The sequence below is a fragment of the Xyrauchen texanus genome, chromosome 34 (genome assembly GCF_025860055.1).
Source record: "Xyrauchen texanus isolate HMW12.3.18 chromosome 34, RBS_HiC_50CHRs, whole genome shotgun sequence".
NCBI lineage: Eukaryota > Metazoa > Chordata > Actinopteri > Cypriniformes > Catostomidae > Xyrauchen > Xyrauchen texanus.
The window spans coordinates 33,099,700-33,125,626 of record NC_068309.1 but is presented as its reverse complement, the minus strand read 5'-3'; the positions used below and the strand labels follow the sequence as shown (position 1 = coordinate 33,125,626).

The following is a 25,927-nucleotide window of genomic DNA, read 5'->3' as shown; positions in this document are numbered from 1 at the left end:
GTGTTTGAGTCAAGCAGGAAAACAGGAAAGGTGAGTCACCATCTCATAGTGGAGCTCCCCCAACCTCAAGAAGGGGAGCTGCAGTGAAGTGATATTGCACAAAAGGTGCAAAAAAGACAGGGAGTGACAGCTCAGAAACTCACTACCACCCTTCCAGATTTAGCCCCTCACCCTGGAGATGGCACTTTAAATCTAGCTGTCATCGCTGCTGAAATGGGTTTTATGGTCTCAGCTCACAACCGTTAACAAAGCTTGAAATGGTGGCGACACATCCATTGGGCTGCAAACAATGTCTTACTCCAGAGTGAGTCCACTATAGGCCTTTGGTTATGTCTCATTTCTTGATATCGAACCAGGCTGCTGCCACTGCATAAATGCTTTGCTGTTCTCTGTGGGCTAAGAAGATTTTTAGGTCCGAATCATTGATTTGAACAAACCCCTAACTCTAAGAATTAAACTTCAGTTCACAACTTATTCCGCACAGATATTTAGTGCAAGACCAAAGTAATACCTCAAATTGTGTGGTGTCTTGAGGTATACAACAGTCTACTGCAACCCTGTAAATTGCTATTAACCATTATGGGGCAAAATAGAAACATCTCAGTTATATACAATGTATTCAAGCTGTAAAATATCCACTCCCCTTTGTCCACTCCCCTATGCAGTATGTGTGAATGATAGTCCCACAACAAATTTACTATGTTGAGTGTAATCTTATGAGAGCAAAAAAACTGGTGGTGAAGAAAAAAGTAGATACATTTAAACTCTGATGTGTTCTATATTACATAATGTTGCTGCAGTCGACTCAGTTCCACCTGGGCTGTCATGGACACCATTGCATCCTCCAAATACTTTATACGTGCTTTGGCTGAACCATTAACGTGTGCCATCTTGAAGATCAGGGACATGTGACACTGGCTGTCATGAGGTCAGACTGTAGTCAAATTGCTGAAGAGGAGTGACGCTTAGATGGAATGCACTGAAAGGCTGTCATTGGTGTAGTGGCAAAAATATAATATTTTAAAAATGGGCAAAAAAATGTGCAGGGAGGTCGTGAGATCCAATAGAGCGTAATAATCTGGTTCCGGAAGTAAAAATACCATTTATTTTCTCAATAGGTGACAAAACGATAATCTATGTTTATACAGTATATCATCCTGAGACCGAATTTAGGGGGGTGAGTGTAACGGTAGCCAGCAGGTCGGTGGCTGTGCAGTCTGTAAACCTTACTCTCCTGGCCTCAAGAGGCGCACTAGTGACTGACAGTAGGGGCTGTGGCCTGTAGCCTCTATTATAACGTGCCCGTCTCCCATGTCGGAGAACCCGGTTCAAATCCCGCTTTGAGCGGGTCAGCAGGACCGGTTACAGTAACACCTAATAAACATGCAAAAAAATAAATAATCTCTTAAAAATGTATGTCTGCATATGTGGACAGTGCAACTAAGCTGTGAAATGTTAAATGCTACCTAGATATAGAATGTCAGACTCATTTAAATCAAGTTGTTTATTAAGTTTGCAGGATTGTTGGTTTTTCGTGTTTTTGAGACATTACAGACATTACATCAGAAATTAGCATAAATAATTCTGATTCAAAATAATGGCCTGGAGTTTTATGAGTGAATGCACTTAGCTGCATAGAGAGCTAAAGGATGCTCCCTTTCTTCCTTATTTCCTATGTAGACTTAACATCCAGTCTGTCTGTCTGCACTGGTCCAGAACATGCACCTTACGAAATGCACCTTACTTTCATCCTAACTCCATAAAAAGCCTCTTAAAGCAAAAATGTTCAGCTTTTGAATGAACCCATTTATTCTCAATGTGAAAATGCACAAAAAAAGTGCACATTAGTGTACATTGTGTTTATCATCATGGTGTTTCGTGATAAATCACTAGAATTTAATAAATGGCATATCGGATGAATAGAAACTCTAATCTTTCGACTCAAACTGGTTTCAATATAAACAATTTATTACGATATTTACCAGATGTGTTTATTGTTGCAGTTTCTCCCAAAGACAAACTCTGCTGTGGTCGGCGCCATGTTGTTTTGTCACATGCCTCCATATGCAGTAGCGGCTCATGCCCACAGAAATAGGTGGAGCAGATCTTTTTTTGTACATTATTCTTCTTGTTCAACTCATTATTTAAACCCAAACGCGCTGACACAATATGGTATCCTTGCATTATGCCACCACAAAGCGGCACCCTTAGAACATAATGTTGATTCTAATATTCTAAAGAAAGAATGTTTTATCTTAAAAAGTTGACTTGTTGCAGACCAAAATCCAAAGTTATTTTATAATGTTAATTGTTGTTGAAGAACCTCAGGGAGGAGTCGGAGAGAAACAGAATCTGCATGTCATTTTTATGTTTCCACAGTTCTAAAAAACGAAATACTTTAAAGTGAAAATAATGTTTCAAATCACCGTGAATTTAAAACAGAAAGTTTCAATAGCAAAAGCTTTTTGGCGTAAATTTTGTTATTATACAAAACATACAACATCTTATCACCTACCCTTATCTTGTTTGGCTTGTCAGGACCAAGTTGTTATATGGTCAATTTGTCTTGGCTTTAATTTGGCTTTAAATCAAAGTTTGTAATGTTGTGATTCACCTCGGAGCTTGTTGGTTTGGTTCATGGCTCAGAACTATTTTATGATGTATTTTATGAAATCCTTTATGGAAATCTGATTGGGGAAAATACTTCTGAACCAAGATGGTTGAAAATGTAGGGTGGACACTTTTGTGCTCTACAGTGTCACCAATGATATTCTAGGAAAGGGACACTGAAGGGGACTATCAGATTTCAGTTTTGGCCAGTGTTCTTGTGGACCCCTCCCTAGCTCCACCTACTGGTTGGTGACTGACACAGCAAGTGTGTCCAGTGTTTTAATTATTTATTAAATTACATTTAGTAAATGTTTTATGGATATATAGGTCTGATCGACTGCTTCTGATATACAGTATATTTATATTTATACTATTATATTTGCTGTACTTGTTGTATAAAGTACTTTTTATGGGGAATTACGTAAAATAATACAAATAATAACTCCTGATTCAGTACGGAAATAAGAATAATGTGTGTTTGTGTTTTATTTTTTAGTTATGGAGCTACTTTAGGTCTAATTTTAAATTATGCACTAATATCTAAAATCGAATTTGCTTCTAATCTAATGTTCTTCTTTTGATTTTTGGGTGTAATATCACCTTGATGTGTTCTTCATGATATTCACCCTATTACTTGTTTACTTACTTAAAACATTGCTCAAGTTTACTGTTGCCTACAGCAGAAATCCACTACTCCCTGAGAGTGAGATGCCAGTAATAAAAAACAAGTTATGAACTTGATAAATCTGTGACCACACAGCGCCTCACAGGGGACACACTCCCATATCCAAGGACGACTCCATGGCACAAAATCTCCCCTAATTGCTGCCATCTCTCCCAGCTGGTATAAAGTCTCTTAATTAATAATGAATACACCTACAATGCTCTAGCTAGTTTCCCTATTAATTAATTAACTTGACTCCTGCAAGCAGCCGCACAGTTTCTCTCCCATGTGACGACTCTTAAAGAAAAGGAGCTTTCTTGGCATGTGTGGGATGAACACGCATCATCGCTGAATGCAAAAGTTGCGCCCATTCAGCACAAAAGCGCGCACTGTCAGAGTGGGATGATTAATGGTCAAGCAGTGCAGGAATGATCAGTATCCCGATGAGCAGAGAAAGCCTGCTGATTTATGGAGAGAGAGCCCATACAAAGAGAATATGCTTGAGGAGGCTGTTCCTTTCGCTTTCTGTCTCGTTGCAGTCTTCTTTGAGTACAGCAAGACTCTTTAACATGGGCAACATTTTTCACTGTAATTATTAGATCAATGCACTTTCATTGTAAATAAACATGCATAAAAACTAAAGTTGACTTCCTTAATATTGTGTGTTCGCATACAGAGATCTAATATATGGCCATTCATGAGCCATAACATTAAATTATATTTGAAATATTTGGGCATACATTTACATTAACATTAAGATGCAAAATGCATGTATTGTATATACTATACATATTTCAAATTCCACAATTATATGGGAAAATATGTGTTACACGTATAAAAACTGACATTTTTTAAATGTATATTTACATTTAAATTCAGCCATTTAGCAGATGTTAAATGCATATTTGGGCATATATTTCAAACTCAACTATTATTTGGAAACATATATCATGTTACATATATGAAAATAGCTATTTCTGAAATATACATTTGCATTTAGTCATTTAGTACTCTGTTTCCCAACCTCTTTTGCCATAACTAACCCCACAGCACCATAAGGTTGAAGTACCCCTTCATCGACACAAAAATAAACATGTGTACCAAAGACTAAATATAACTTATCATTCATTTTGATTATTATTGATCAAACAGTATTGGTTTGATCTTTTTTATCAATACTCATTATGGCTGGGTTTCCTGATTCCATTCTGATTCACAAGCTCTCGCTTAGGTTCTGATTCAACTCTGACTATTGTGTTTATATTTTAGTTATAATGTCCATTTTGCTATAATGTCTGTGTAAATGTCCATGTCCATTTTGCATGCATTCTCTGTTTGCTAATGCTGTTAATTACACAGGGGAACCTTCTAATTTTGTACAATATGAAATATACATTTGAAAGGAATAGTTTTTCTATTCTCTCATCATTAACTCACCTTCATGCCATCCCAGATGTTTATGACTTACTTTCTTCCGACTGGATCACTTCAGAAGACACGGATTAAACCACTGGAGTTGTATGCATAACATTTATGTTGCCTTTGTGTGTTTTTTGGAGCTTCAAAATGGTGGTCACCATTCACATGCATTGTATGGACCTACAGAGCTGAGATATTCTTCTAAAAATCTTCATTCTGTTCTTAACAAGAAAGAAAGTCATACACATCTGGGATGGCATGTTTGGGGGGTAAAAACGTTGGTCTTCTATACAGATATAACAACCTTCGCACTTTTACCATAGGAGACAATATAACAGTCAACTAGCGTGTTAAGTCACAGTAAGTCACCACTTATCCTCGCCAATGTACTGCCCATAGAATGTCTATGGGAACGCTGTTTATGCTATTACTGTATGTGCAATTAGCATTACAGTTTATTTTATTGTTGTTTTTTATCTAAAACTAACTTTAAAGACATTTTCGGAAATCCAAATCTATTCTTGTACCCACTGGAACCTGCCCGGGGCTCCGTGTAGTCCCGTTTGGGGATCACTGATTTAGTATGCTAAATGCATAGGCCTATATGGACGTGCTAGATGTATTCGATTTATTGATTTACATTAAAATAATGAAGTGTATTCAAAGTTTTTCAGGTTCGGTCTGTTAGCCTCTACTTGTCCTGTAAATATTGTGAATTTGCACACTTTTTGTTGTTAATCTCACTGCTTTGTGTTGTTTAATTCACCGCAGAATGGGCTCTGATGTAACAGGAAGTAACTTCTTCACAATTAGTCAGAGGGCTGGATAAAAATTATTTAGGGGTCGGATTTGGCCCATGCAATGCCAGTTGAATGGCCCTGGACTGGAGTAACCTGCTTTGTTTATGCGTGTTCGGTTTTTGTGCTTGGAAGGAGAATAAAGAGGCCTATTAGCGAGCACATAACCACAAAAAACATACTTCATTGTTCACCTACAAAGTGCTCATTTCAGCAGCTTTGAGGGGACACGTGGCAGGTGGAGGCGCTACACAATAAAGCGGACACCCTCTTCACACCCTCGGGTGATGGATGTGGAAGTCTAGTCCTTGGGAGCCAGGAGGGATCTGTCAAGGACAGGATACGGCCCTGTGATGATCTCAGATAAATACACAGAAAAAGACATGTCATTTATCGTAGGCCTGAGATGAATGTAACCGGCTCAGCAGCCAGGAAGCATGTTTAAAAGCCCATTTCATTATTATACCTCTAAAGAGCCTTTGGGAGCCGTTGACCTTCCAGATGCAGTTAGAACTACCAACTTACTGGCTGAACACCGAATTACGACCCACCATTTTAAAATGTAGCTTGGTTGAAGGTGTGTGAATCTGTGTAAATCTTTTTTTTTATATTTAAGGATTAGTTCACACACACACACACACACACACACACACACATGTAGTGTTTCCATGTTTTATGGGGACTTTCCATAGACATAATGGTTTTTATACTGTACAAACTTTATATTCTATCCCCTAAACCTAACCCTACCCCTAAACCTAACCCTCACAGAAAACATTCTGCAATTTTACATTTTCAAAAAACATAATTTAGTATGATTTATAAGCTGTTTTCCTCATGGGGACTGACAAAATGTCCCCACAAGGTCAAAAATTTCGGGTTTTACTATCCTTATGGGGACATTTGGTCCCCACAAAGTGATAAATACACGCTCACACATACACACACACACACACACACACACACACACACACACACACACACACACACTGTCTTTTCAAACCAGTGTGGCTGTCTATCCTCGATGGAAAACAAAAGGAGACATTTTGAATAAAGCACTGGTTGCTCTTTTCTGTTCAATTATAGCGAATGAGATCTAGAGATTTCAAGCCTAAAAAAGGTTGCAAAAGCACCATTGAGTATCGTACAATTAGTGCATACATCTTCTGAAGCCATACGATAGCTTTGTGTCATGAACAGAACAAAATTTACATTAACATTTAACCTAGATCTCCCTGGCACTTTTATACGAGTTTATGAGAGGAGTAGTAATGCCAACTTGGTGAATGAATCATTCTTTTGATTCTGATCTTTTCAGTTAAAATATTGATTTGGTTCACAGAGCTGGTCTGAATGATTCGTTCATGAATTGGATCTCATTAATCTGTTCCACTCATTGACTCAATGATTCAGCCACAGTGGTTATCCAGATAACAGCTCAATGGAGGGGAAGATTAACAGTTAATAATGACTGAAATTGTGGTCTGTTTTTCCTGCTATTGTATGGCTTCAAAACTTTTTTTTACTTTCTTTTGAGTTTGTGAAGTGCTTTAATTCATCAAAGACACGGATGAGTGTTACAAAGCTGTTTTGCAAGCCACAGATACACAAATGGCCTCTCTAAAAGGGATAGTTCACCATAAAATAAAAATTATCTCATCATTTACTCATTCCAGATGTGACTATCTTTCTTCTTTGCAAGCGAATAGTAGCCAGAACTTTGAATGTCCAAAAAACAAATAAAGTCAGCATAAAAGTTATCCATACAATTCCAGTGAATATAATCCATGTCTTCAGAAGTGATATGATAGGTGCGGGTGAGAAACAGATCAATATTAAAGTCCTTTTTTACTATAAATCTCAACTTTCCCTTCAACATTCTTCTTCATTTGTTTTTGGCGATTCACATTCTTCGTGTATATCGCCACCTACTGGGCAAGGAGGATAATTTATGGTAAAAAAAGGACTTCATTTATTTGTTTCTCAAACTCATCTATCATACCACTTCTGAAGATATGGATTAAACCACTGCAGTCTCATGGATTTCGTTTATGCTGCTTTATGTGCTTTTTAGAGCTTCAAAGTTCTGTTCACCATTCACTTGCATTGTATGGCTAACAGAGCTGAAGTATTCTTCCAAAAATCTTTGTTTGTGTGAGACCACATTGAAAATCAGTGATTCAAAATCTAAAGTAAACCTGAAAAAAAATGTTTTAGGATGTTGGAAAATTTTAAACGAATAAGAGATATTTAAAATTCTGCATTATTTCTATGTTGGTAATCAAATATGAACATTTGTGGACACCAGCTCTGTTGGTATTTTCATGAAAGCAAAAAGGGGACATATTAAATATAAACATGTTAATTGAAGAAATAGATTGCAAAAATATTTGAAAATTGCTTATGAAAATAGAACACGTTTTCTTTTTTTCCTTTTCTTTTTTTTTTTTTTACAGAAATTGCTATGCTGACAATAGATTATGCTGATATTAGTAGAAAAATTCATGTTCACTAGTGGCCTCCCGCTTGTTGACAATGATGTAAAGTGATGTCCATTTATAAATAAAGGGATGAATGGATGGTTTGTTAGTGTTTTCAGTGAATATTTGCTCATAATAAAATAGCTGTTAGTTCTGACTCACCGTGTCCAGCGACACATTTATTTAAAATGTCAACAGTGTGTTACTATCTGCAAATGTTAGATAGAAGAACATATGAATATTCTCATTTTATCCTGGCACCTGTGAAACCTTGATGTTTCAAACATGTGACTCCGACATCTTGTCATTTGTTAGTCCAATCCTAATAGAGATACCGTACTGTATATAGATGTTCCTCATAGCAGAAAAGGACATGATGCCAGCGTTTCGCCATTGATGATATGGGATGGGGTGGGGTGGTAGAAGCAGACTGAACACAATGTATGAAGAGCACTGTGTCTCCCATGCAATGTAAGAGTGACACTGCTGCCTTGTTGCTATGGAACCCCCCTGTTGCTAAGCAATGAATTGATATTAAGAATTTTGAATCAGGTGGAAGAGTGGTATTTTCTTCGCCACACTATTTCTCCATTTATGGTGCTGGATAGTCTCTGTCCGTGTTGATGAAACACATTTTACCCTGTTCTTACCACAATTCACATGCAATTAGTGTTTCTACCTTGAATTAAACCAACATGGTAAAGCAATCAATGTTCCCTTTGTCAAGGGATAATTAAAGGATTCATTAATGACTAATACTTAATTTACAAATGCATTATAATTCATTGGTTATAGCAACATGCATATAAATGGTGACTTTTAATACCTGCCAAATAGTGAGTAATTTGACCTCACATGTTATTAATGTCTAAAAACACTTTTTCAACATTTGTAACCTCTGACAATGTACCGTATTGTAAAGTTGACACACGTGGAGCTTTTATGAAGGAGTTGACAACGTTAGAAAAATATGGACATACCAGTTCAGTATTATATGATATACAAAAACTGAAAATTGTTTTTGCAAAGGACTTTAGTTCTTTAGTTTTCTTTAGAAATAACATGCTGATATGCATCAGTGCAAACATAAGAAGGGGAATTATCCATGGACTGACCTTGTAGCATCAGTAGAGGGAGCTCTAGGGTACAGCACATAATCATACCTTCAAACAGGCACTCCTGACCTGTAGGTGTGTATTTATTTAGCACAGACAGAGATCTATTTGTATAATGCTCCCTTATGCCATGATAGCCCATCGACTCCTGAATTAATTGGGGCAATAAATCCTCAGCAATCCACTGTTATGATGAAGACTTGCAGCTATGCATCATCCGTACGACTGCTAAGAGTTACCTTCACCTTCTCACCAGTAAGCATTTTTAGCTCCCTCCAAAGAGATAGAACACAAACGCTCGGCATTACCGTCATCATTACCTGCAAGAGAGAAACACTGCTGTGTAAGTGAAAACCTGCTTAGGGGAAAAGCATCAGCCCACGAGAATTCAACTCAGGACGCTGTATCCTTGGCACTTCTGTTCCGTCAGAACTGCTGTTTTTGCTGTTTCTACTTAGTTTTCTCTTTTCTGCTGCGTTGGGTGCTGGGTACCTTGTGATTTACCCACAGTTTAGGAAAACAAAGGCATTGGGGCAGCATAGCAGTCGTCTGAATGGAGTCAGCGTCTCTTGAGATGCCACCTGCCTTCCATTTGTCATTTAAATATGTACACAGATGATGGTGCCATCTGCTAGTGGAGTCGTAGAGCAAAAAAAAAAAAAAAAAATGGGTGGAAACAATCTGAAATCTTGAGATGGAGTAGGGGTTTGTGGGTGGGAGAGTAGAGCCGCCCTGGAGCATTAAGCAAATAAATGCATAATGTCAGATTACGCAAAAGGAGTGATGGTTGAAATGATCTGCCATTTTGTGCTCTCTGTTTGTGAGTGGAAGCAGCACGCTTTGCCTTGTGCACTTTCAGTCAAAGATGTTTTCAGATGTTAGATTTCATATTGTTATTCTTCCTATCTGGAAGTCTTTTTTGTTTGTTTGTTTATAAATTCTGAATAGTTTGGCCTAAAATTATGAGGCTGGTCTCTTTAGATTCCTTATGGCATCACGAGTCTAATGTAATTTTGTTGTGAAATGCTGTATTTTACTCAAGCATTGCATACCGTTACAGAACTTGGAATGCATTCGGCACTATTCCCTGAGTCTACCTATAAAGTACCAGAGCCACCTTGTGTCAAAAGCTCATAGCATTTGATTATTTTGGCCTATCGTCCTGTCATTACTCTCTTTTGATTCCTATGGTCATACCGAATACACTATACCAAATTTGCCATGGTCGGTCATACTTCCTGTCTAACATTTTTTATTTAATTAAAAACATACTTTTTTTAACTCCTCGTAGACCGTAAGTCCTATTTTCACAAAATATGTAAACTCCCTACAAAAAGGAAAAGAAAAATCTCGAAAATCGCACCAACATATTTGAATGCAAGTTGCCAAAATGTATCTGAGGCTGTATCTCTGCAATGCTTTTCCGTATTTTCATGTCATAATGACCACACCCTGACCTCTCCATATAAATTTGCTGACAGCGCCACATATTGGTCAAAAGTTATAATCATTATTGTTCTTTAATTTTAGCATTTCTAGTTATGTTTTTATATGCTGCTTATCTTAAAGTCATAATAACTGATGTCCAGTGACACTTGCATGCTGTACATTCTGGTAGCATGCTTGGCCGTGGTAATTGCTGCTTGCAGCTATATTTATTATTATTATTATTTTATTTATTTTTGCATGCAGAACCACACATCACTCAATCTGAAGTGCACATAGAAGATGTAGGATATTAATTTAGTTGGAAACACTTTAGAAAATGTTCCATTTATTAACATTAGTTAACAACATTAGTTAACATGACCTAACAATGAAGAATACTTGTACAGCATTTATTAATCTTGGCAATGTTAATTTCATCATTTAGTAATACATTTTTAAAATCAAAAGTTGTATATGCTAACATTAGTTAATGCACTATGAACTAACATGAACTAACAATGAACAATTGTATTTTAATTAGTGCTGTTGAAGTTAACATGTTATTAACGCGTTAACGCAAAATCAGTTTAACGGCAAAAATGTTGCGAGGCGCGGTGTGAGCGCGAAACAGATGTGCGAGCGTGAGGTGAACATCTGTGTTCCTCAGCTGCTACTGGGTCCATTAATAACATATAACTTGTGAGTAAGGACAGCCGGAGGAGTTTCTGGTGCACACATATATGCGTATAGGGAGCGGCGGTACTGATTACTGGCTAACAGAAACCCTGCTGCTGTCTCCAGGGTTACAAACACTACTGACTCCTACTATACCTATAAAGTTTATTCTAGTCTTCACAGAATTTATTTTGACTTTGAATAATTTTTTAATAGAAATAGATTATTATGGTAGGTTTATGGTATAGCAATGGGCATTCCTCTAGACCCAAGCTATGCTAATTTATTTATAAAAAATAACCCATATGGGCAACATATTAAATACTGGGCAAGATATATTGATTATTGTTTCTTAATATGGCAAGGAAATGAAGGGGTACTTAATGAATTTGTTCAGTTCCTAAATTCCAGGCTTAATTCTATTTCATTTTCAGTTGAGAAAGATTTATCATCTATTAATCTTCTCAATTATACTTGTATCCAAAAAGAATGATCATGTCTCCACCACTGCTTTTTTTTTAAAACCAGCCAATAAAATCTTTTTAAAATTACTTTCTGCTGATAGTCACCATCCTTTACCCCTAAAAAAAGGGTTACCCCTAGCCAACTTTATAGATTAAGATAAAGCTGTGATTCAGATGAGGAATTTGATGAACAATCTAAAACTTTAATCAACCTTTTCCGTTCTAGAGGAGACCCATTAATGTGGGTTCAATCAGCGTTTCAGAAAGTAAAAATGTCGAGTGGAGAACAATTATTACATAATACAAAGAAAGTTACAACAAAATCTTTCTCAGTTAATGGCGTCCTCATTTACAATGATATTATCAATAAATACTGGTACATTTTAGCTTCTGATCTCTCTTTGAAAGAGATAGAGATCCTCCTCTGTTAGTAAGAGCAGATGTAGTATGTGTTACAACATACACTCACCTAAAGGATTATTAGGAACACCTGTTCAATTTCTCATTAATGCAATTATCTAATCAACCAATCACATAGCAGTTGCTTCAATGCATTTAGGGGTGTGGTCCTGGTCAAGACAATCTCCTGAACTCCAAACTGAATGTCAGAATGGGAAAGAAAGGTGATTTAAGCAATTTTGAGCATGGCATGGTTGTTGGTGCCAGACGGGCCGGTCTGAGTATTTCACAATCTGCTCAGTTACTGGGATTTTCACGCACAACCATTTCTAGGGTTTACAAAGAATGGTGTGAAAAGGGAAAAACATCCAGTATGCGGCAGTCCTGTGGGCGAAAATGCCTTGTTGATGCTAGAGGTCAGAGGAGAATGGGCCAACTGATTCAAGCTGATAGAAGAGCAACTTTGCATGAAATAACCACATGTTACAACCGAGGTATGCAGCAAAGCATTTGTGAAGCCACAACACGCACAATCTTGAGGCGGATGGGCTACAACAGCAGAGGACCCCACCGGGTACCACTCATCTCCACTACAAATAGGAAAAAGAGGCTACAATTTGCAAGAGCTCACCAAAATTGGACAGTTGAAGACTGGAAAAATGTTGCCTGGTCTGATGAGTCTCGATTTCTGTTGAGACATGCAGATGGTAGAGTCAGAATTTGGCGTAAACAGAATGAGAACATGGATCCATCATGTCTTGTTACCACTGTGCAGGCTGGTGGTGGTGGTGTAATGGTGTGGGGGATGTTTTCTTGGCACACTTTAGGCCCCTTTGTGCCAATTGGGCATCGTTTAAATGCCACGGCCTACCTGAGCATTGTTTCTGACCATGTCCATCCCTTTATGGCCACCATGTACCCATCCTCTGATGGCTACTTCCAGCAGGATAATGCACCATGTCACAAAGCTCGAATCATTTCAAATTGGTTTCTTGAACATGACAATGAGTTCACTGTACTAAAATGGCCCCCACAGTCACCAGATCTCAACCCAATAGAGCATCTTTGGGATGTGGTGGAATGGGAGCTTCGTGCCCTGGATGGTGTTCCTAATAATCCTTTAGGTGAGTGTATTTAAAATGATTTTTTACCTGCAGAAATTGTGCTTCTTGTTCCACTGTTGAAAAAGTTTGTGAATTTACTTGCATTAACACTCAAAATATGTGTATCAGATTAAATCCTTTATAACATACTCTACAAGTAATTTAATTTACATATTAAATTGCCCATGTCCATGTATTTATGTCGGCAAGAGGTCTCAAGAACTAAAAACAAGATTCAGCAAACATAATTTCACCTATTGAGATATTTTATTGATCATGATCACAATGTATAACAATTAAAATGGATTGGAATTGAAAGGGTTATAAAGACTCGACATGATGGAGACATAGATAGTTATTGCAGAGAGAAGCATTTTGGATGTATAATTTACAAACTGTCTCCTTTAGGCTTAAATAAAGACTTTAATCTAGGACATATAAAGCCTTTCTAGGACATATAAAGACATATAGAGGCTGATGATTTATGTACAGCACTGTATGCTCGATGTTACTTTTCTGAACAATTTCGTTGATTACTTTGTTTATTACTATGATTGTCTGTGGGTAATGGATTGTCAATGGGTAATTGTTTGAGTGATTATCTTAATTACGCACACCTGTTTAAATCAACTTGTTATACATATACAGGTATATGTGAATTGAGAAATGTGTCTACACACTGAAGAAGGCTTTAGGCTGAAATGTTGGTTTTTATTCACCTGCTGCTATTTTTAAATAAGAATGCACCGATATTTTGTTAGACATTGCCGGGGGTTGCTCAGGGCACCATAAAAGCTAAAACCGCCACTGAAGACTCGTCATAAATGTCATAAAAGCATAAATGTGAAGTTATATCCAGTCTTCAACTCCTGTCATGACCATTTAAAGATTCTAAAGCCGGTAACTTTTGCATGACTGTAAACATGATTTTAGTTTATTTTTATGAATTGATGAAACAGTTGCAATCATTATCTGTGGTAATCGACAGCATGTCACAAATGCTGTCGATAGAGCTTAATGTTCCTTTAAGCCAGTGGCTCAACACTTGGGAGGGATCTGTTCTGATAGAGTTGCGGACACAATACAAAAATACTAGTATATGCCATTTTATAAGCAAATAATAAAATGCAACTAACCATGTTTTGTTATGATTGTCTTTTCAACTTTTAAAAATGAGAAAACGCTTTCCATCTTTGTTTGTCCAATGAAACTCTATGGTATTTTAATTGATAGTCATTTGTCACTTTTGTAGAAACTAGCCAAATGAGGCAAAGGCCAACATGAGCAGGTAGCGTGACATGCCCTCATCTCCTTGAAAGTGTTTGTTGAATGTGTTTGGCTGGTAAATCAGACTTCGGCTGTTGTTTATCCATTTGCAAGATGTTTATAATGTTAATAATTTAGCATATTTTTGAGCATATGCCATTCATGGTAATATGAATAAATGTCAATATAAGTCAAATGGTTTCTTTACTGCATCTGTGCTATGTGTAAATAGAATAAAATGCTTCTATTTGTGTTAACAACTGACTGTAAAGATCAGAAAGAGACATTATTGAATTACAAAAGGATTGAGTGGATCTCGTCTTTGGACACACTGTAAAAGGAACAAGTCAAACCAAACTTTTACTCTCAACATGCAATAAAAAAGGATCTCTGTGGTAAACATCTTTTCCCTTATACAACTCAATCACTGGTGAGTAAAATATGAAAATTCACCAGCAGGTGGCTAATCACAGCCAAATTTGATTGAATCAGCTATTATTTTACTCACATTGTAGACGGTTTCATGTAGAGTAAAAGATCAATCTTGAGGTTTTGAGAATCATTATCGTAATCGTTCAAGGTAGAGTAGCCAAAAATTTTACTCAAATAAAAGTACAATTACTTTAAAAAATAATGACTCAAGTAGAAGTAAAAGTAATAATGTTACAAATTACTTGAGGAGAGTAAGAAAGTATCCAATAAAAGGAATACTCAAGTAGTGAGTAACTAGTTACTTTCGCATATAATGTAATTGATGTTTACTCCCCTATATTCCAGTACATGATACACACATACATGAATTTCAGAATGATTAATAATAATAATATTAAAATAATGGTAAATTATGGAAATTGTTATCATTCACCACCATGTTGTTCCAAACCCATATAACTTATTTGTTCCATTCATCAAATTTAAGGGATAATTCACCAAAAATGTTTACCCTCATGCCATCCCAGATGTGTATGACTTTCTTTCTTCTGCAGAACACAAATTAAGATTTTTAGAAGAATATATCAGCTCTGTTGGTCCATACAATGCAAGTGAATGGTAACCAGAACTTTTGAAGCTCCAAAAAGCACACTGAGGCAGCATAAAAGTAATTAATACGACTCCAGTGATTTTCGGAAGCAATATGATAGGTGTGGGTGAGAAACAAATACATATCTATAACTGTATAATATATAAAGTCCTTTTTTTGCTTGTAAGTTTCCTCCCTGCCCAGTAGGGGGAGATATGCACAGTAATTGAATCACCAAAAACACAAGAAGAATGTGAAAGTGGAGATTTGTTGGGAAAAAAGCTTTTAAATATTGATTTGTTTCTCATCCACACTTATCATATCACTTCTGAAGACATAGATTGAACCAGTGTCATTTGAAATCCTTTAATGCTGTCTTTATTTGCTTTCTGAGCTGCAAACTTTTGATACCCATTCACTTGTGTTCTATGTAACCAACAGAGATGAGATATTCTTCTAAAAATCTTTGTGTTCAACAGAAGAAGAAAACACAGCTAGGATAGCATGAGGGTAAATTACACGATCATTTTACATTTTGAAATAATTCTGTTTTTATTAACACTTATTAAATTAAAATCAATAATGTAACAACAGGAACACTATCCATTCTAACGAAGTAAATGTAACAGAGTAAACGTAGCTTGTTACTGACCACCTCTGCAAATTAAGAACATGATTAATAAGAACGTGAGTAATCAATATATTCACTAAACCACAGTTTAAACTGTCACACCAGTGTTCGGCACGTATGATAGGATCGTAAGAACATTGCAAAAACATTTACATCACAAGCCAAAACATGCTTTCACTTTAAGAGCCTCAGACGCAGGTAAGTGGTTTTATTTTGAGCCATGGCATACAAGGCCTTATATGCGGGACACTTTTCTCCAATATTCCTATGTTTCATGGGAGCCCAGGTCACAAATGTGTAGCAGCAGGAGCATGCGGCAGGTCTTAGGCCTCGCTGTTAACTAGCTAATGAATGTACTTTGACATCTCCTGGGAAAATTCTTGCTGGTTGCATTCACAAAGCGCACAGGAAAATAGCTCCACTTTTTCCTCAGCTCCACAAGCACTGCTCTCTCTTCTGTTTTTATGAGAGCGAGAGAGATGGGATCGGGGAATAACGGAACTGCGAGCATTCAAGAGTGTGACAGGATGCTGTGCAAACATGTCAATACTGAAAGGGATGGGGTGTAAAGTAGCGCTGCACAAAGAGAATGGGAGGACGTATGGAGAGATAGAGGAGTAGAAACCTGCACTCTCAGTCAAGTGCTCAGTTAGTAAATATTTCAGAATGTACGGTCAAACGAATGTTGTAATTTTTGGGTTTTTCCAGTGGCTGTGGATGGAATCTTAGAGATATTTTAAGACAGCAAAGATGACGTATGACAAACAAAGGAAATGTCAGGAGGAAAATCATTGTTCTGAAGGTTTTAAAGGTTATACTAAATCATGCTGTATCCAGTGTTTCAAACTTTTCCATTAGGTGTAATATTTGCCTGCAGTAACTGATTTTGAGGGGAATTTTTTCCCCTATAAGGTCAATCAGAATAACAAGGTACTAGGCTGCTAATAAGATTATTCAGCCTGTCGCGGCCCGTTGTGCATAATGCGCCGGCCCATTTCAGCTTATCGCAGCCCGTTCTGCCCCATTCCGCGGCCGGCCCACCAGGAAATGTCCTGGTTCTCCCTATATCCAGTACGCCCCAGGATTTAACCACTGGAGTCGTATGGATTGTTGTTATGCTGCCTTTATGTCCTTTAGGAGCTTAACAATTTTGGTAAATTTCACTTGCATTGGGCCTCATTCAGGAAACATGAGCAGAAAGCCAGTTTGACGTAAATGTTGTATGTTTTCGTGTTTTCAAAATGTTAGTCTGTATGAACAAAATTGACACCTGCTCCCGTCCATGTGTAAATCTTGCGTAAGACATCCGATCGTGTTGTGTTCTTTCAGACAAATTGTCTTGACTACACTTTGACGGAAGTAAAATTAAAGAAGTAGTGAAAAAATTATTCACAATTAAATGAGTGAAATTAACCTTAAAAAATGACGAATAATAAAGAAAAACACTTTTATTTAGAAAAGGTTCTTTGCTGATTGCATTTATTAATTTGCACTACTTACTAGGTCCTCATGGTGGCACAGTTACTCACCTCAATCCGAGTGGCGGAGGAAAAGCCTCATTTGCCTTCACTTTCAATCCGTGCATTTTATCACGTGGCTCGTTGTTCATGACACCACGGAGACTCGGCATGGGAGGCTCATGCTAATCTCAGCGATCTCAAGCACCCCGTTGAGAGCGAGAACCACTAATCGTGACCACAAGGAGGTTACCCCATGTGACTCTACCCTCCCTAGCAACCGGGCCAATTTGGTTGCTTAGGAGACCTGGCTGGAGTCACTCAGCATGTCCTGGTTTCAAACTCGTGACTCCAGGGGTGGTAGTCAGCGCCAATACTCGCTGAGCTACCAAAGCCCCCCTCCAGCAGAAGTTCTTGATGTGGCTTTTCGTTAGATTTTCATACAATACAATACAATAAAATAATAATAATAATAATGCCCTCTAACGTGATACTGTTCACATATATGTTAAAATATTACTATTCTCATTTACTTGAGAAATGTCCCTTTTTCAGGACACTGTATTTTAAAGATATTTTTGTAAAAATCCAAATAACTTTACACATCTTTATTGTAAAGGGTTTAAACAATTTTTTCCATGCTTGTTCAATGAAGCATAAACAATTAATGAACATGCACCTGTGGAACCATCGTTAAGACACTAAGAGCTTACAGACGGTGGGCAATTAAGGTCAAATTTCTAAAAACTTAGGACACTAAAGAGATTTTTAAAGAGACTTTCTACTGACTCTGAAAAACACCAAAAGAAAGATGCTCAGGGTCCCTGTTCATCTGCATGAACGTGCCTTAGGCATGCTGCATGGAAGCATGATGACTTCAGATGTGGCCAGAGCAATACATTTCAACCTCCATACTGTGAGATGCCCTCAGACAGCGCAACTGGGAGAGAGAAAGGACAGTTGACCATCCTCGCAGTGGCAGACCACGTGTAACAACACCTGAAAGAACAAGATACATATTTAAAATCATACCATGTTCCTCTGCAGTCAAACATCTTCTCAATAAGTTGACAAGTCAGTTGCTGAACCGTAAAAAGCCTATTATATGGCCCTCATGGGCAAGAAAGCCAAATGTCACACCTGGGATGTTTTGCTCATGTTTCAAATGGATTCCTAGAAAGAAACTCCATGTGCTTACAACACGTCTCTGAATTTTTAATGCAACTAGGGAAACTGTTGGCGAAAACAGCAGCCATTTCAGATGTAATGTTTAACGCTGAAAATCTCAGGGATTGTAATCCAACAGAACACACATGATTTCTCTGGCTTGCCCAACAGAAGAGACAATTCTCCATACATTGCTATTACTCCATACTTGAAAAATGCATTCACTGTCATTTACAACAGAATTCTATGTGGCAAGTATCCCGGAAGGTTTAAAAGCAGATATGTGGAGCACATTTGTTCAACTCTTATATTAATTATTCTGTATAGAAAGGGGTGGCAAATAATCTTCTAATTCTTTTTCCATATTTCATGTGAAAGTTACCGTGTTTACCTACTTTACATTTCACAGACACAGTCTTGTGGCAATACTTTTAAAACAGTGCGTATTTTAATGTTTCTCTTAGTGCAGTCCCTTGCCCCATAGATTTATATTGTAAGACCATTACTTTAAAATGACATTCATTTTTCTTTTTATAAACTCTGGGGCAAGTGAAAATGATATATGTACAAATCAAGGTGGAAAACTAGTTGAAAATGTATTTTCTTGGAATGGAAAACTGGCCCCTGTCTGACTTAACCACATAAGTTTGGCATTATGTATGTGATAGTTAATGCACTAATACATACTGTTATAATTATAATGTAGTACTTTACCATTTTTACCATTTTTATTTTATGGTTAGCTAATCTTATTAGATTTAAATAGATATTCTGTTTCTTGTTTACTTGCAAAACATATGTTCAAAAAATAATAATTGTGAATGTAACTTTTGTTGAGGTGTGTTCACTGACAACCGTGGATGCCAACTGGCACACAAATATCACATACAATTTTGAATTGGACGAAATGTATCATATGTAACCGCACAGTTTCAAATTATTTAAGCAATATCGCATGAGCAAAAGTGTTGTTTTATTGAGGATCATCATAGCTTTGGTTACCAAGATACTGACATTGAGTAACTTTCATTTTAGACACAAACATGGCCAGTAATCTAGTCTATTTTGATCCGCTCTTGAAACGTTACATGACCAATCAGATTAGAAAATAACTTTGCAAAATCAGCTTTAACACATTAAAACACATTTGGTGCTATTAATATGAAAAATGTGTAAATTAATGCAAAAATCTCATGTGAACCACACTTAGCAAGAACTGGCTGCACTGTGTAAATTCAGAGGCATTCACTCAGGACACGTCTGTGGAGTGCAATAGAATGAAAAGGAATTCAGGGGTCTTGAGATGCATTTTTTTTTTGTGGCTTTTTTCAGTTGAAACACATTTAACTTGAGACAGTGTCTTAAAAAGTCACTAGTTCTGGCACAAGACACTTAAAAACATTGTATTGTATGCATTATACATACATCAATTAAAACAAATGGCATATGCAGTATAGTATAATAATCTACACTAATTCTGATAACGAAAACAGTTTTAAGATGTATATTTGAAGTGCAGCCTGGCAAGTACATCAGCCTCACTATTTTGTCACTGATCCATAATGAAACGGTACATTTTATTATTATTATTTACTCATCCTCATGTGGTTCAAACTGGTATAACTTTCTTTCTTCTGTGCGCTGAACTCTCTTTTCCATATTGTAAATGTGAATTGGAACACATAGTTTCAATGAATTTCATTGGATATTTTCAAGGCCTAATTGGTTGTATGTTCTAATTGACTGACCTTTTCTCTCCTTTCTCTCTTTTTTCTCCAGGTCCTCCAGTCATCGTGGGAATGAGCATAAATATTGCCAGTATTGACTCCATTTCAGAAGTCAACATGGTTCGTAACAATGATTTGACATTATTATAATGTTGTTGCTGTCAGTTATTTCCATCAAAGCTTTTTTAGCATTGTACAACAAAATGAAGAGTAAGGATGCACATTAGGTGTGTAAGTGATGCTTTATCTGTGTGTTTTCTTTATTCTCATTCTGCCACAGAGAATGATGGCATATGTAGATTTGTGACGCAAAACTGTTGCCTCTTAAATCATGCAATATACAGGCTCCCTATGAAATCCTGCCCCCATAGGACCCTGAAGCTGAAAGAAGTTTATTAGCTGAAAGAAGTTGTTTTGGGTATTCACTTGAAGATTTATGTAGTCTTAACCCTTTAATGCATACAGTACCTTAGGACTTTAGTGACCCGAAGCCGCATTTCACCTACTTTTCCTCATCCATTTTTTGGAGCTTTGCTGAAACCTCTTTAGTATTCCTTAACCTTTCTCTTATGAGTAGTGTACCAAGAAAAATGCCAAAATTGCATATTATTTCATACATACATTTTATTTATTACTCAAGGTGGCAGTGTTATTTCAATGATTGATTCGATTCACAATTTACATTGCTATTTGACGAAGAAGCAACATGGAAGTAAACTATAGCAAGTTTAACACATAAACAGTGTGATATGGTTATTGTCATTTGGGAGTACAACTGAAATTATGTAAGTTGTACATCTATTTAGACTCAATAAATGCCTGGGAAAATACATATGTTTAGATTATGTGTTATGCGTAACTCAATATTTGTTTGACAGCCACTTGAAACACCCATGCCACCAACCAAGAGTTAATTATGAAAATAAATCAATTTATGTCAAATCTATATATAACATATATCATGATATAACCAAAGCAACAAATGACAAAATAAAACACAGTTAGTATGCTAACTGATTAGCCTGCTTCGCTAATATTTCATCATGCAATCCCTACAGTTAGCAAGCTAATGAAGCCGCTAAGCTCACATAGCCTATTCAGTGCTAGTACACATAATTCTATAGAAACATTGCATTTTTTCTACATGGTAAATTGATATGGTAGTACTGTATTTACTGACTTCGTTTACATGATCAGCTACAGTAGAAATCAGTAACGGACATTTCTGATCAAGCATTACAAACAACTAACCAGGGGTGGAAAGAGTACTGAAAAATAATACTCAAGTAAAAGTACTGTTACATATTAAAAAATGTAGTTTGAGTATAGTCAAATTACTTGTCCTAAAAACTACTCAAGTAAGAGTAAAAAAGTAGCTCATTTAAAAATACTCATGTGTAGTGAGTATTGAGTACTGAGTTGCAAAAGCTATGTCCCTTTAAAATAAAAACATGATAATGCAATTTAAAAATGTAGCACACAAAATGTAATTTACAATTTAACTTTTAAAATACATCACTTATCTATGATACTGTAAACACTACATGTATCTGATTTTAATAAATAAATAAAAGGGTGACATGATTACAGAAATTAAAAGATGAAAACGTTATTTTCAATATTATTATATATGAAACAACTACATTAAAATCAGTTTACGTGCAGGGTCAAAATTTTCCTTTATGGCTATTAGGTATTGCTATTATTGTTGCACATAAAACATATTAAAAAAAAATGCAAGGAATGCAAAAAAATTAATTATGAAAACCCAAGCAGGGTCACTTGGCACCATAGAGGTGGTAGAGCAGTTGTTTGGTACAGGGGCGACATCGGGCTTTAAAAGGGATAGTTCACATAAAAATGTAAATTCTCTCATTATTTAGTCACCCTTATGCCATCCTGGATGTGTATGACTTTCTTTCTTTAGCAGAACACAAATTAAGATTTTTAGAAGAATATCTCAGCTCTTTTGGTCCATATAATGCAAGTGAATGGGTGCCAAAAGTTTGAAGCTCCAAAAAGCACATTAAGGCAGCATAAAAGTAGCCTAATCCATGTGCCTCCAGTGGTTAAATCCATGTCTTAAGAAGTGATATTATAGGTTGGGTGAGAAACTGATCAATATTTAAGTAAATTTTTGCTAGAAATTCTCCTCCCTGCTCAGTTAATCTCCACTTTAACTTTCACTTTCTTCTTCTTTTGTTTTTGTTGATTCACATTCTTCATGTATATCGCCATCTACTGGGCAGAGAGATAATTTTCTAGCAAAAATTGATTTAAATATTGATCTGTTTCTCACCCACAACTATCATATCACTTCAGAAGTCATGGATTTAATCACTGCCTTTATGTGCTTTTTTGAGCATCAAAATGTTGGCATCCATTCACTTGTATTGTATGGGCCAGAGCTGAAATATTCCTCTGAAAATCTTCATTTGTGTTCTGAAGAATGAAAGTCATAGACATCTGAGATGGCATGAGGGTGAGTAAATGATGAGAGAATTTTTATTTTTGAGTGAACTATTTCTTTAAGTAGCACATGGGGGCCACATTGTCCTCCTTTTGAGGTACAGTGTTCCACATTGATTTATTTCTTGTATCTTTTAAGCCCAGAAATAGTTGTGTTCTCATTCTGATGCATGATGCACAATTTTCTGAAGTTTGTGACTGGTGGAATATTCTGCCGAAGTATTGCTCTGCAAACGATGATACTTTTCTATCAGGCATTAGATTCGATTAGAAGGCTAAGCATAATAATACATTATTTTATTATTTCTACTTTCCTGGTAATATATTATACCAATTAACACGATCTCTACATCAGGGGTCAGTATTGTAAAATATTATTAAAAATATTATTATTAAATGTATTATATTACATTAATACATTTAAAGCTACTCAAGGTATTCAGCCAAAAGTAGTGAGTGGTTTTCTCGTTTCCTTTTTATTGTTGTTTGATTAATAGCCTTTATATGCCATAGCCTACTAGACAGTACTCACTTCAGTTATATGTACACTTCAAGTCCAGCATTTGAAATGTCCAACAACATACGTTCACTGCATTTACATTTATGCCTCATCAAGATGGGCATTGGCGGAATTATAAAGTGTATTTGCCCGTTTAGGTGCATTAGTGCACAAACATTAGCGCCTGTCAATCAAACAGCATGCAGCGACAGATGTTTGTCTTATTATCGTGATCATTGTAATGAACACCCCTGTTCTAAATGTAGAATATAGGCTAAGTGTTGAAAATTACTCAAAGGTTTATCATCGATATCGCATACATCTTTCTATTTTTCAGATAAACGGCAAGATTGTTTTATCACCCAGCCCTATTGATTACATTGCCTTAATCTCTCACATCAACCCAATAATCTCAGTGATAGATTGTTACATTACTACGGCTACGTTATAGACTCACAGAATCTAGTAAGCAGAAATATGAAATATAACTCAAAATGTTTCTTCAAATTAGGACAGGATTAATGATGATATCTGGCTTAAGCAAGTTAAACTCACATGACACAGTCAAGCAATTGGCCTTTTTCACTGTGAAAAACCCTTCCAGGTGCTGCTGTGATGTTCAGGTGTTGAACTGTGCGTGAGGCATCCATAACAGATGGCGCCAGATCTGCAGCTGCCGTTCAAGTTTTTTACGTTTGATTTGATTGGATGGGAGTCACGAGACTCTCCCTAGCCAAACATGTTGATAGATAAAAATAAAATCAGGAGAGGGAAATAGCGAACAAAGACAGTGGGTATAAAGTATATTTACAACACTTAAAATTTACTCAATTAAAAGAAAATGTATAAAAATTTTAAACTACTGAAAAAAGTACAATCCTTGGAGAAAGTAGTTAATTACAGTAATTCGTTACTTTACACCCCTGCAACTAACAAGGGGGACAGGATTTCATGGGGGGACTCAATATTGCAAGACATAGAAAATTAGTAGTATTATAAGGCATGCATTATAATGATTCATCTTCAACATTACACAAATTGTACACAAACTAAAATGTACAGTCAACATTGACAACTTAATTATGACTGTAAAGCAGCTCAATGGAAAGGAGAAGGCAAGAACCGGCTTGACGATGTAAATAATACTTTAATGAGAAACTTAAAAGACAAACTAACATGCCTGTAAATGATCTCTCTCTCGTCGCACCACCGTCTGCTATCGGCCTATAAAATGTAGCGGTTCAGATACAGTGCATTTTATACATTTTGATATGTTGCAGCCTTATGCTAAATTGCTTTAAATTATTATTATAATTTTTTTCACATCAATCTACACTCCCTACCCCATTATGACAAAGCAAAAACATATTTTTGAACTTTGAACTTTGCAAATTTATTACAAATAAAAAACTCTAATATCACATTGACATAAGTATTCAGACCCTTAAATCAGTACTTAGTTGAAGCACCTTTGTCAGTGATTACATCCTCAAGTCTTTTTGGGTATGATGCGACAAGCTTTGCACACCTGAATTTGGGGATTTTCTGCCATTCTTTTCTGCAGATCCTCTCAAGATCTGTCAGGTTGGATGGGGACTGTCAGTGGACAGACATTTTCAGGTCTCTCTGGAGATGTTCCATTGGGTTCAAGTCCGGGCTCTGGCTAGGCCACTCAAGGACATTCACAAAGTTGTTCCTAATCCACTTTTGGTTGTCCCATTGAAAAGTGAAACTTCATCCCAGTCTGAGGTCCAAAGCTCTCTGGACCAGAATTGCATTAAGGATATCTCTTTATTTTTCTACGTTCAGCTTTCCTTCATCCCTAACCAGTCCCTGAGTCCCTGTCACTGAAAAATACCCCCAGAGAATGATGCTACCACCACCATGCTTCAGCGTTGGGATGGTATTGCATAATTGAAGAGCAGTGTCTGGTTTCCTCCAGACACGATGCTTGGAATTGTGGCCAAACAGTTCAATCTTTGTTTCATCAGACCAGAGAATCTTGTTTTTTACACTCTGGGAGTCCCTTATGTGTTTTTTTTATGTGTCTTTCACTGAGGAGAGGCTTCTGTCTGCCCACTCCATAAAGCCCAGATTGGTGGAGTGTTACATGTTGGTTGTCCTTCTGCAAATTTCTCCCATCTCCACACATGATCTCTGGAGCTCAAATAGAGTGACCATTGTGTTCTATGTCACCTCCGTTATCAAGACCCTTCTTCCCCGATTGCTCAGTTTGGCTGGGCGGCCAGCTCTTGGAAGAGTTCTGGTTCTGGTAGCCTTCCCCAGATCTGGGCCTCAACACAATCCTGTCTCTGAGCTCTTTAGGTAGTTCCTTTGACCTCATGGCTTGGTTTTTGCTCTGATATAAATTTTTAGCTGTGAGATCTTTTATAGACAGGTGTGTGTCCTTCCAAATGATGTCCAATCAGTTGAATTTTCCACAGGTGGACTCCAATCAATGAGAACATTCACCTGAGCTAAATTTCAAGTGTTTATTCAAGCTAAATTAGCAAATTGTCAAATAATGACAACATTA

The 25,927-nt window shown here is 36.7% G+C and overlaps 1 protein-coding gene across 2 annotated transcripts in view; it reads left to right on the top strand.

Annotated features, from left to right (window-relative positions):
* LOC127627768 (gamma-aminobutyric acid receptor subunit beta-4) overlaps nucleotides 1-25,927 on the top strand; it is a 108,508-nt gene that overhangs the window by 16,805 nt on the left and 65,776 nt on the right. Inside the window, exon 3 of one of the 2 annotated variants that reach the window (XM_052104306.1) lies at nucleotides 20,476-20,543. In XM_052104306.1, the coding sequence (XP_051960266.1) occupies nucleotides 20,476-20,543 (68 nt within the window). Of the gene's footprint in view, nucleotides 1-20,475; nucleotides 20,544-25,927 lie in introns of those variants that run through there. The other variant, XM_052104307.1, reaches the window with a different exon arrangement.